General features: G+C 43.6%; 1 protein-coding gene across 1 annotated transcript in view; it reads right to left on the reverse strand.

The window, feature by feature from the left end:
- The window catches only part of CNGB3 (cyclic nucleotide gated channel subunit beta 3), a 116,703-nt gene that overhangs the window by 39,230 nt on the left and 64,749 nt on the right, over positions 1 to 12,724 (reverse strand). The window contains exons 7-10 of the mRNA XM_029913349.1: positions 10,209 to 10,259; positions 7,246 to 7,332; positions 4,978 to 5,042; positions 1,852 to 1,974 (exon numbers count right to left, since the gene is read on the reverse strand). Of these exons, the coding sequence (XP_029769209.1) occupies positions 1,852 to 1,974; positions 4,978 to 5,042; positions 7,246 to 7,332; positions 10,209 to 10,259 (326 nt within the window). The remainder of the gene's footprint in view (positions 1 to 1,851; positions 1,975 to 4,977; positions 5,043 to 7,245; positions 7,333 to 10,208; positions 10,260 to 12,724) is intronic.

A 12,724-nucleotide genomic window follows, 5' to 3' on the forward strand; every position in this document is an offset into this window, starting at 1 on the left:
TAATGTGCTCTTCCCCAAGGCACAGGAAACATCGAGTGGGGGTCACTAGTAAATATAGCCACCCCACACAGTGCAAAATGTTTGAAACCCAGAGAAGGCATTACCCCGGACTAAACTCTAATACCTACGTGACACTTAAGGTACTACTAAACTAACTATTTACAGAAAAAAAACAACCACTGAAACACTGTGATAACAAATGTGAGGTGAACACCACACTGAATGCTCTGATTCAAGCTGCAGGCAGTGAGAAGAAACTGAGGTAGGTTAGGGCAGCACCAGCCTTATATAGCCACGGAGGGGCTTCTAGGGCCAGAGAACGCAAGCACCGCCCTGATGGGTATTGCTAAGCACAGTTCTCTGGCTTCGGTGTACTAGGCACGCGCATACCTGGGTGAACTACGTATCTGCAACCACTCAAAGAAGAACTAGTAGGTCTTCTAAATGTAAATATAAAATATTTCTGTCCACCAAAAATGTGAAGACCTTCTGCTTTTGTCTTCTTGTCCGTTCCAGAAGAAACTAGAATTTTAAAGGACAAAGTAAGTTCTCTACTGACAGAGCACTCATTATGTTGCCCAGAATCAGTATGAGGCAGGAGCTGGTTGTCTAGGTCCCTCCTTAATTACAAGGCAAGTAAATCAAGAATGACACTGACTTAAACATCTATACTTGAAATTCACTCTTACTCATTCTTGTCAGAATCCTGGCAATCTGATGCTCTGATTTTATCAATAATTACACGTGTTTAGCTTTAATTTTATGAATAGGCCTAGTGTGTTCAGAAGGACTATCTGTTTGCAGGACCAGAGCCCAGGACTGTAGTGGGATATGGAAACTTAAGGCATATACTGAAGCTTATTTTTTCTTAGAAATAACCTAATTACTACTAATAATCATTGATTAATAATACTGCCTTCCATATGATCTTCCATCCTCAAATATGCCTACTCCACTTTCTGCAGCATCTGGGTTTCTTTTGCAGATCTCCCATCAAAATGCTGATTCCCTGCTTAACATTGCATTGCTCATTAAGTCTGATAAAATCACAAGCTAATGCTCCATGTTTGCACATTATTAAAGATAATGGCTACAGCTGGATTAAGACTTACTTACATTGCCAGTTTCCTGTTCTTTTTCAAAGTATGTAACGAATGGACAAATTTAGGTCTCTGTAGCTTTAAATTTATCACTGTCCTTGAAAGAAATTCAAATGCTTTTATACATCTATACCTACAATATATACTGTATAACTTTGCTATTTTTCCTTCTTTCTTTCCTTCATCTTAATTAACAGCTATTCCTTGGCACCAGTTCCACAGTTGCTGTGAGCAGCCATTGGCAGAGTATGCCAATACCTACGCCTTCCCACTGGAGATTTTTTTTACCACATGCTTAAGCATGACCTTCGTCGAAAATGACAGAAACCCTGTGGGACCTCTTTCAGACCAATAACCATGGAGTCTAGAGGGGGTAAAATGTTATATTAAATTACATGATGCTTCCTTGAAGTATAGTCTGTCCCAATTCCACTCCCCTGACTCTTTCAAATGATTGTAACACTTCCCATGTGCATACCTAAAAGTAAGTTTAATTTATGACCCGCGTTGCATTTTAAATGTTTAATTAAGTTAGTGGTTAGAACTGACTCATAAACCCATAAAAATGGAAAGTGGTAAAATAATTATTCACTGCACCTGCCCTCCAAATAATTAGCACCATTCATTACCCACAATCAGCAGTAATGGTGCTAAAAGTTAGCTATCCAAGCAGTTATAAAAATAAGGGCAGACCTTGCAAGCAAAGCTGGGAAAAAAATCAACAAAAATCTTTTGCAAAAGAAGGACTTACATATTTCCTTTGCCATCATACACCCATCTGGTGCTGCCAATTCCTTCAAAATCTGAAGCCCAGTAATAAATACATGCATTAATGTGCAAGATAAACAGCAGGTATCCAGTTGTTCGAATGACTCTGTAAAGGACAACATATTGCAAATCACAGCTGATATAATTCCTGGAAAATAGCTTATTTTTATTTTCCCTTTACTATGGAACTCCCTGATTTTGATCAATAGCTGTATTAATACTGGCTATTACTTGCCGCAATACAGCATCTTGACTGGTATTTGCTAGCTGTTTTTCCACTGTGCCATCTCCTGCCTCTGCCTTCCTCCAAAGGCCAAATGAATCACCTTCATAGAATAGTTGATGCAGGGTCATTCCTAAATTATGTTTCTCTTAGGACTTCATAAACCATTGGTTTAACTGGTTATAAATGTTTATAGAAAGGTGAAACTGTATTAATGGGATTGTAGGGTATGAATCAATGTATTGTAGACTCTGCTGAAGACAGGCTCAGGGCTGGAGCAGTAGGTGTTTCAGGTCAGAAATTATGTGTATTGAGAGCTGCATGAGGAAGCTTGCAAAATGCCCGTTCCTACTTTTGGTTCCTCAGTCTCTTGAGCACGTAATTCACCCAATTTTTTAAAAAGGGAAATATGGTGCCCTCATTGAGCATGCAACACAATTTTGATTTGAATATTGTCTTTTATATAAACTATATCCTAAGTCCTTCAGCAAAGAGGTTAATGTAGTTTAGTAGCTACCTCAGGAGATGTCGGTTCTAATTCTAGCTCTCACACTCACTATGTGACCCTGGGCAAGTCTACTTACTTTCTCTGTGCCCCATCTGGAAAATGGGGATAATATTTATCGTACCTCTCTCACAGGAGACTTGTGAGGTATAATCAATTAACGTTTGTGAAGCATCTGCATGGATGGCACCACGTAAGTGTTGACGATTATTATACAATACACCTCATATCATTTATAAATATGGTTACAGAGTTAAAATAGTAAATCCTAAAGAGGAAGAAATTAAAAGGTCTAGGCAAGGCAAGAGAGAATAAATTTTAAGATGAGACTGGAAATGAGATGAGATGTAGAGTCCATATAGAGAGCTGTAGCAAGATTGCTTCATCTGGTAGGTGCTGCACAGGAGAAGGCCCTTGCGCTAACAGAACAGAGAGGAATCTGGTGCTAAATGAGTGAAGAGGGTGGGGAAGAGGGAAAGACAAGGTCTGTGAAATTAGCTACAGCAATTTCTTCAAAGGTTTCAGGTAAGGAAGGTATTTTTGAACTGGATTTTGAAATGCAAGGGAGTCATGCACACTGGTCAAGCGCAGTAAATGGGCCTATGAATTTTAATTTCAAATGGCATCTAGATACCATGATGATAAGCACCTAAGAAATACTTAAGATTAAGCTAAAAACATAAGATGAAGTTCCACGACATCAATCTCTGTTTTGTGGGAAGCCGCGGCCAGCACATCCCTCGCCCGCGTCGCTTCCCGCCGCCCCCATTGGCCCGGGACGGCGAACTGCGGCGAGTGGGGGCCGCGATCGGCCGAACCTGCCACGTCAGCAGGTAAATAAACTGGCCCGGCCCACTAGGGTGCTTACCCTGGCGAGCCGCGTGCCAAATGTAGCCGACCCCTGTATTAGGTTGTAACACACAGATAATATTCTCCCTTCCTTTTGAATGTAACTTCTGTGCCTAAATCTCATAAAATATTTGGTTTGTAATGCAAGAATCCCAAGTCTATCATTTAAATCTAATTGTCTGAAATATAACAAGGTGTCATGGAAGGGATTCTTGCTCCCACGGCAGCAGCATACAAGAACCATATAAGCCCCAGAGCTGCGTGGAGGAAATTTTTCCGGCTGCGGGCATTACATACGGCAACCTGTGCTGCTCTACAAGCCACCCTCCACAAGACGTGGTATAAGGCAAATGACATTGCACGACTGGGGGCGAGGGGGCGGGGCTGATTAAGTTGGGAGCAGCATTATGAGCATTCTTAGCCACAGTGCAGCCCATAGGGTAGTGCTATTATTTAGGAGCTGTTTTGCTTCCTAGAGCAGCCTGTAATAAAGAAGGCACAAAGTCACCACTCTCCAAGGTCTATGCTGCATTGATTCTCACCCCATGTTCAGCTAAGAGGGTGATTGGAGGAAGATTCTGTACATAGCAAAGGCAAGGTGAAAGCAGTGCATAAAGAAAAACATTCAGACAACCTTGGTATCATGACTGCTGCTATGTGCCAGAAAACTACCACACAGAATCTTACTTCAGACATAAGCAAAGGAAGTCTCCAATAATGATCCCATTAAATAAACCCTTTATGGGTCTTCAGATTCTGTCTGGTGTGGTGACATGTGCCCCTGATAATAATAAAAAATAATATATGGAGATATACCTATCTCATAGAACTGGAAGGGACCCCAAAAGGTCATCGAGTCCAGCCCCCTGCCTTCACTAGCAGGACCAAGTACTGATTTTGCCCCAGATCCCTAAGTGGCCCCCTCAAGGATTGAACTCACAACCCTGGGTTTAGCAGGCCAATCAAACTGAATGGAATGGGATAACTCATATGAATAAGATTACCCATATACATTAGTGTTTGTAGGGTCAGGGCCTATAATGAAGAGAGACAGTTAAAAAATAACCGAGAGGAGTCGTTTGGGGTTTAGCATATTCAACACTGTGCTTGACTGACAACCTGGGAGACAGAATGCAACCCCCACAACCAAAAAGGCTTTGTCTGGACTGGTGGGAAAAAGGGCAATGGCTCCTTTAAGGGTCCCCCCACCCTTGGGGTTGGGAGTTGGGGTGACCAGTAGTGGAGAAAAGGTATCATCTGAGCCAGTGGATGGGCTGGTGGGGCTCAAGTAAGCCATTAACCCCTCCATACCTGGGGGAGGGTACCCTGTGCCTCCAACCTGAACCCCCTTTCATGCCTGGATTAACAGCTCTTCTCTCCCCTTTTTGGTCTGTTGTAGTCATTGCATTAGTTGCCTTTTTTGGGACTGGGAAAATTCATGCCTGGCATCTTGTCTTTCTTCCCGCATGTTCAGGACAATGATTGAAATTCTGTGCCAACCTTTGCATACTGTAAGTCTACCCCTCACGTACCTGTAGATGTATGCTTTATCCAGGATAGCTTCCAACCGGTCATTGAACTCAAAGAAGGCCATATGCTAGACGGAAACCAAATAAAAGCAATCGAACCATGGTCCTTATAACATATATTTTTCTAATGGGACTGACATTGGTTCACATACATATTTTGAAAATAATGTATTTTTCACTTGTCTGACATTCCTTAAACATCTAGTTTAAAGGTGAACTGTGAAGCTAAAATGAAAAATTGAGCTCAGCATAGATTTTGGTGTTGTTTGTCCCTATTAGCTATGTTATGGATGATGTCTTGTCATTAGGGGAGTCATTTCAGTAAAATTTGGAGCAGGGCAAAGTTATGTTGGCATATAGAATATTACAGGATATAATTACGTATAAAGTTGGTGGAGGCAAAAAATGGCGCATACAGACCTATGAAAAGTCTGGGGGTGGGGGCAAACCAACGTATGGAAGGGGCAACTGACCTCTTTGTCCCATAGCAAATGACGTGCCTGCTTGCCATTTACTGTGATGACTGATGATGTTGCTGAATGACTTTTTACTCAGTTAAAAATGTACTTGCTTAGGCTGAACATAATTTTGCCAAAGTAAATTAATCATTTAAAAAAATCCTTTCCCCTCTTCTTGAAATCCCTGTCATTTCCTAGTTAGTTGAGGGTATCCCAGACTGTAACATCACTTGAGGTCTCATGATGAATTTTTAAAGGTTAGTTAATCTACTCCTGTGTTGAATTCCTCCCACATTAACTCTTTTTACTTTAGTTTTGCTATACGCCTAAACATTAACAGGTACTTTTTGCTGTTTTCTGTCTAGCACAAATTTACTTGCCTGATATTATATAGCAGGGGTCGGCAACGTTCGGCACGCAGCTCACCAGTGTAAGCACCCTGGCGGGCCAGGCCAGTTTATTTATCTGCTGACGCGGCAGATTCGGCCGATCGCGGCCCCCACTGGCCGCGGTTCGCCGTCCTGGGCCAATGGGGGCGGCCGGAAGCGGCGCAGGCCGAGGGATGTGCTGGCCTCAGCTTCCCGCCGCCCCCATTGGCCTGGGACGGCGAACCGCGGCCAGTGGGGGCCGCGATCGGCCGAATCTGCCGCGTCAGCAGGTAAATAAACTGGCCCGGCCCGCCAGGGTGCTTACCCTGGTGAGCCGCGTGCCGAACATTGCCGACCCCTGTTATATAGCATTTTGCTTTACATTCTTCCTTACCATTTTGGTTCCATGTTGCCAGTCAGGACATTAAAAATCAATCAAACCAATGACACCCCTTCTCACCAGCCCAAATTTCTTAGTCAGTATAGGGCTACTAAATATGATAAGGGAAGCTATTTCCTTAGGTAAATCTTTAGCATACGTTTGCATATAAAATAGACTTCCAGAAAGGGTTTTGCCACTATAACAGATGCCATTCCCATTGTGCAGTGCTTAGATAATGTGAAAAGTGCTTTGTACACGTAACAAAGAGAGAGATTTTGACACTGACTAATTCAGCAGGGAGTTTTTCAAGAGCAGGAATAGTAAAATGCCAGGGCCAAAGGGTGGCAGTTAGCCACTAGCCTGAGTTGGGAGGTGGGTGGGTATGTGGTGCTCCACTGCCTTATTGGCAGCTCAAAAAAAATTGGGCTGATGCAGGGGGCTGTGCAGGCTGCACCTTCCCATGATACAGCTGACCTGTTCTGCAAGGTGATGTAGAGATGGGGCAGAGTTATAATCTGTCTCTTTCCCACCCCCTCCATACTGGGTGCTGTACATTTCTTGCACTTGATAAGAAAAATATGCTTATTTTTATTAAATGGGCAGTGTAAGATATATGTTGTCCTTAACCATCCACTCCCTTGCTTTTAAGTGGTTGAATTTTGTAAGTAATGTGATAGGTAAGCAGTAAGTACATTATTCTCATTTAGCAATCTTAACTGGTTTTTTAAATGTTTTTTTGCAAATTAAATAGGGTATTTAAAACAATTTCAATTTAAACTAGTAGAAACAAACTAGTCTAGATCACAGAAATATTGTTTACAAGTCAGAAAGTAAATATAAGTAAAATCAGCTGAAAAATAACCAGAACAATTATCCTATTATTAAAACAACATATTTTACTTATTTATTTGGTGGTAGTTTGATTATGTAGCTTAGATTCTTAGAAACATTCACAAAATCAGAAACTAAAGACTCCCAAATATTTATACTAAATCTTCAATAGTTTTTAAACTTTTCATATTTTCCAGTGGACGAGCATTCATAATAAATTCTCTGGTCTTACCTTTAACAGCTTGTTTGCTCTAAACACTGGGTTAAATCCAAAGATGAAGTATAAAACATCAGCTGGTATTACTGATGCCGCATCAAGCTGTTGAAGAGCACAGTTCAATTAAGACTTGACAATGACTATAACTTGTTTACATTCTGTAGTGAACATGGCTAGATTTAATAATCATTGCACATGAAAGCTGAACAGTCAACATACAGTGTCCATCTATCTCTGAGTAACTGACAAGCAACACCATCTCTAGGAAAACACCAGGAGCTTTCTTCTGCCCTTACTTCACACGTCTCAGATCCACACGTCTCAGATTTTCATATAGTTACTGAGGATTATTAACAATGTCTTAGATATTTACCTGTAGCATTGCTCTTAATAATTAAATGATGTGGGCTCAGTTATGGTGCTGATGAACCTGAAACATGATGAGGGTTTAGGAGAGGGGGTGATGGCTCACCTCACAATCATTTCTGAGAAGTATTATGATTTTCAAAGCCATAATACCTCCAGGGACCTGTGGGGAGCACGAGGAAGGGCACTCCCTGCTATAACTATACAACAGGTGTAGGCAACGCTTCCTCCAAGGCAACCATTCTCTTCTATCCCATTCAGGATCGTTTATTGCCCACATTATCATAGTTTCGGTGTGCCTTCCAATAAGTGTATTTTTCACATGCGGTTCCCTCTTTTTCTTCCTGATTCTTTCCAAGTGGAAACTCTGCTTTGGGGAGAGAAAGGAAGCTGTACCAACCAGGTCAGGGGTCTCAAACTCAATTTACCTTAGGGCCAGTGCCAGTCCTCAAATCCTCCCAGAGGGCCAAGGTCACTCGCCCAGAACCCGCCTCCCCAAAACTCCACCCCCCACCTGCCTAACGCTCTGGGATGGAGTTTGGGTGGAGGAGGAGGTCTGGGGTAGAGGATTGGGGTGCAGGCTCTGGGAGGGAGTTTGGGTGCAGAAGGGGTGAGAGGTTGGGCTCTGGGAGGGAGTTTGGGGGTGGGAGGGGGTCTGGGGTGCAGCTCTGGGATGGAGTTTGGGGGCTGGGGTATGTGGGGGGAGGGGATGCAGGCTCTGGGAGGGAGTTTGGGTGGGGGAGGGGGGCTGGGGTACGGGCTCTGGGAGGGAGTTTGGGGGCTGGGGGTGTGTGGGGATGGGTCGCAGGCTCTGGGAGGGAGTCTGGGGGTGGGAGGGGGTGCGGGGACCGGGTGCAGGCTCTGGGAGGGAGTTTGGGGGCTGGGGGTGTGTGGGGATGGGGCGCAGGCTCTGGGAGGGACCTTTGGGGTGGGAGGGGGTGTGTGGGAAGGGGAAGGGGGTCCAGGCTCTGGAAGGGAGTTTGGGGGTGGGAGGGAGTATGGGGGGAGGGGGTTGGGATGCAGGCTCTGGGAGGGGGTTGGGGTTGCGGCGCATACCTGGGGCTCCAAGGCAGGGCGGGCCGCAGGGGCACTCGGGGCGGGGGCAGCGCATGGAGGCACAGCCCTGCCCCGCCCCTATACCGCAGGGAGGGGCCGGCAGCCACTGGAATGAGCAGGCAGATGCTGCTCAGCTCCGCTGCGCTGCCGGGGCCCCTGAGGGGGGAGCACCTGGGGGCTGCAGGTGGGGTCAAGGGAGAGACTCAGCCCAAAACTGTTGGAGTCCCACACTGGGGAGGCTCGTGGGCCACAGATGGCCCATGGGCCGGGAGTTTGAGACCCCTGAACCAGGTGCTGTGTCTTAAAAGGAGCCGCTCCTGGAAGTGGCTCCTGGCTTAGACCCTACTCTGCTGCTGCTGTGGTGAGGGAGCAAAAGGGGCTCATGGAGGTCAGAACCCTGCCTTCAACCTCCCCCAAAATGCTTCCACCCTGAGAAATGCCGTTAACCACTAGCTATTGACTCCATCCTTTTTCTTCCCAGTGCTGAGAGATGGATTGTACCTGACTCCTGAAAAAAAAAGTACTGACTGGGGAAGGAGTTTCCCCTGGCCACTGTCTCTCCTCTAATGCACCCACAGAAGGAAAGGCAAAATTTAGACACATACATTTTAATATGCAGTGACAGTTAGTCAGTATTTAATTAATGATTAAATTCCAAAATGTAGTGTAGCCCAGGCCTGGGAGCTGAAGAGAACCATCAACTCCCACTAACTTCAGTAAAAATCAAGGGCACTCGTCACCTTGCAGGATCAAACCTAAGACACAGGTCCAATATACCCACTCCATCACTTTGCCTTCAGGTTGAATCCCTTCCCTCCTCCATTGTTTGTATTCGGTCTGTTTGGGTTCTGATCCTGCAAACACTTCTGCATCGCTTAACTTGAGGCATTCAAGCCCTGCCTTTGGAATTATGAGACTTCTTGTGAGCTTAAAGTGGAGCATGTACAAAAGTGTTTGCAGGAGCAGAGCCGTAGGTTGTAATTTCAGAGGTGCTTGGGGACCTGTGGCTCAGTAACTTTTAGTACAGTGTCTTTTCACTCTTGCTGAGAAAATTACATTTCAGAATAAAATGAAATAACTGCCCTAAAATAAAATGGGTCCTTGATTTTATCGAAGGCACTGAGTTTTAAAAGTTAGAAGGAGTTTTAGATTTACTTGCGTGGAGCCAAGGTGATATCTACTATTTAAGACCATGTGTTACTATCACAAGTACATACTAGTGTTTCTTAATTAAAGTTACCATTTGATTTTAAGCTGGGCACTGGCTTCTTTCTTTAACAAATCTCTACTGAGCCATAGTTTTGGAATCTAATGCATTCACAGAGTTATCTCCCATTGCAGTCAATGGGAGTCATACAGCCAAAGGCAATATTTTATTAATGATAAACAATATTTATGAGCATTGCATTTGATTTAATTGGTGAGAAGCTAAAATGACAGTCAGTCACTGACTCTTAGTATTATTCCTTGGTCTACAAGGAATATTGGAGCATGGAACTCCAAGGCTAAAATTTAAAGCATTGAAGCAACTCTAAAGTAGCACACAACCTACTCACCCGAAACCTCAGAGATTTCTGGTAGTGTTTCTTCATTTCTACTTTGTCTGACTAAAATTATAAAGAAAGGGGGGAAAAAAGCATAGTTAAGAAAAATCTGCCAAAACCCTGTCCCTGAGAATGTTCAGGCCAGAGTTTGACCCTGCACCCATTAAAGTCAGTGGCAAAGCTCGGTGGTTCAGGGCACATGCAGGGACTAGTTCTGAGTATCTCTGAGAGGGATCAGGCCTTTGAAAGCTAAATAAATGCACTATCATTAGCATTATAACAATCAACACTGAATTCATTAATAATGATTAGACATTTATTTTCAAATGGCTCACCATGGGAACTGACGGTAATACCTTATTAGGAAAGGCTAATCAGAAGTCTCCAAAGGACTGTATCTATTATTATACTTACTGTATTTATATCAGAGGTGTTTTTTAAAATAACTTTAAAATCATAAGGGTTTTTTCCATACCAAGGCAGAACTATTTTTTATCTTCCCTTATTATCACTTCACACCTTTAAGAGAAATGCAGGAGTTCAGATTAGATGATCATAATGATCCCTTCTGGTTTTAAAAATCCATGAATTGTACAAACAGCTTCAAGTAAAAGAAAAGTGGTCTTCATTATGCTACACTTTTAACCTTATTCACAAAACTCAAGTTTACTGGGATTTAAGAAGGATTGTCAATGACTAACTTGGCATGGAAAAGTATATTTCTTTGCACTACAATTAATATAGACACACATTGTCTATTTGAGACCTGAAAGTAGAGTTTAAGTAATAGCCTATAGCACAGAAGGTGCAGTGTAGTATACAAAAACACTGAGTTAAAACTGGTTCCAAGTTACAGGTAGAAATACCAGTCTGAGTGTATGTCTACATTGCAAATGGAAGTGTGATTGCAACTCATGTGGGCATACACAAGCTAGCTTTAATTTAGTGTGGCTAAAAATAACAGTGATGATGAGACGGGGGGGTTGTACAAACCAATATATACCCCTCACTATGTACTCATGTTCCTAGTCTGTGCCGAGGTCTGTGCCATTGTGTCTTTTCTGCTATTTTTAGCTGCACTAGCTAGATTAAAACTAGCTTGTGGATGCTTATCCAAGTCGCAATTACATCTCCAGTTGCAATGTAGACATACCCTCGGTTTTGAATTTTCTTGTTGCTGTGCACTTGTGATATCTGATGTCATCTAAGCTCATTTTTGCATGTTAATTTCATTTGTTTATTAAACTTGCTACTGAAACAAAGTAATCATGCAAGGGGGAGAAGGGCCCAACCGAAATCTCAGATCCGAATGCCTCTGAAAAAGGGAAAAGTCCACATTTGGGTCTGAAATTTGCAGGCAGGTCCCATGTTTACTGGAAGGTGATGCTCCAAGACTGGGATTGGGAACATGTGCAGGAAAATCAGCAGTAACTCTTCAGTAGATTCAAAATTTCTAAGGCGGTAGAGCACAGCAAAGTTTGCTTGTGTTCAGTTCGCTTTCAGATATGGTGGATTAGAGTCACCCCTGGCCTGCTAAACCCAGGGTTGAGAGTTCAATCCTTGAGGGGGCTACTTAGGGATCTGGGGCAAAATCAGTACTTGGTCCTGCTAGTGAAGGCAGGGGGCTGGACTCGATGACCTTTCAAGGTCCCTTCCAGTTCTAGGAGAGGGGATATCTCAATAAGATGGTGGAAACTACATCTTTTCATGCCAGTGAGCATCACTACACTCCACAGGGGTCTCTCTCTCTCTCTCTCTCTCAATTGAAGGCAGCATTTCCTAACTTTAAGTGTTGCCAGGGTCTCCCTAGGAGTCCCACTAGTGGAGGCTCAGCGAATGTGCTGAGCCCGTGCATCCCCTAGCTGTCTTGGCAGCACTGATATTTTTTGGCTGTGTTAGTCACTTGTGAGCCTACTCACTGGCAGAGAGGTGGCAGGTGCCTTGTACCACTGCAACCCCCGCTCTCTCTCTGGCAATTTTTCCACCATGGAGAGCCCTACATTCTGCTCTCACAGAACCTCTGGGGAATCTGAAGCTAAAATCTTGCTGAATTTCAGCTGCGTCAGGAAGTAAGTGAGTGAGTGTGATGGAATCAGTCAGTATTATACTGTTGTACTGAAAATTCTCTTAGGCTGAAATGACACTGGAGGAGAGCCCAGGTAGAATAATGCAACCTGAGCATAGTAGGCCAAATGGTTAGTTTACTCAGAAGCTGACTTTGCAAGATATTCTTTGCCAGCCTTAGTTCAGCAGAGGCTTTATGGATCCCTCCTCAGTGAATTTTCTAGCTCCTCTCAAATAAATTGCCACATCCCAGTCCTTCCTAAGCCACTCTGTTCATGCAGCTCTAGATGAAGTGTGTTTGTCAATATCAGTGCCCTCTCTACTTACTATCAGATGCTTAAAAACAATGAGGAGGCCGGTGGCACCTTAAAGACTAACAGATTTATTTGGGCATAAACTTTCATGGGTAAAAAACCCCACTTCTTCAGATGCATGTTTTTGATAGCTAAGTAGTCTCTACTTGT

Source organism: Terrapene carolina, unplaced genomic scaffold, assembly GCF_002925995.2.
Source record: "Terrapene carolina triunguis isolate 2854851 unplaced genomic scaffold, T_m_triunguis-2.0 Scaffold58, whole genome shotgun sequence".
In the NCBI taxonomy this organism is placed as follows: domain Eukaryota; kingdom Metazoa; phylum Chordata; order Testudines; family Emydidae; genus Terrapene; species Terrapene triunguis.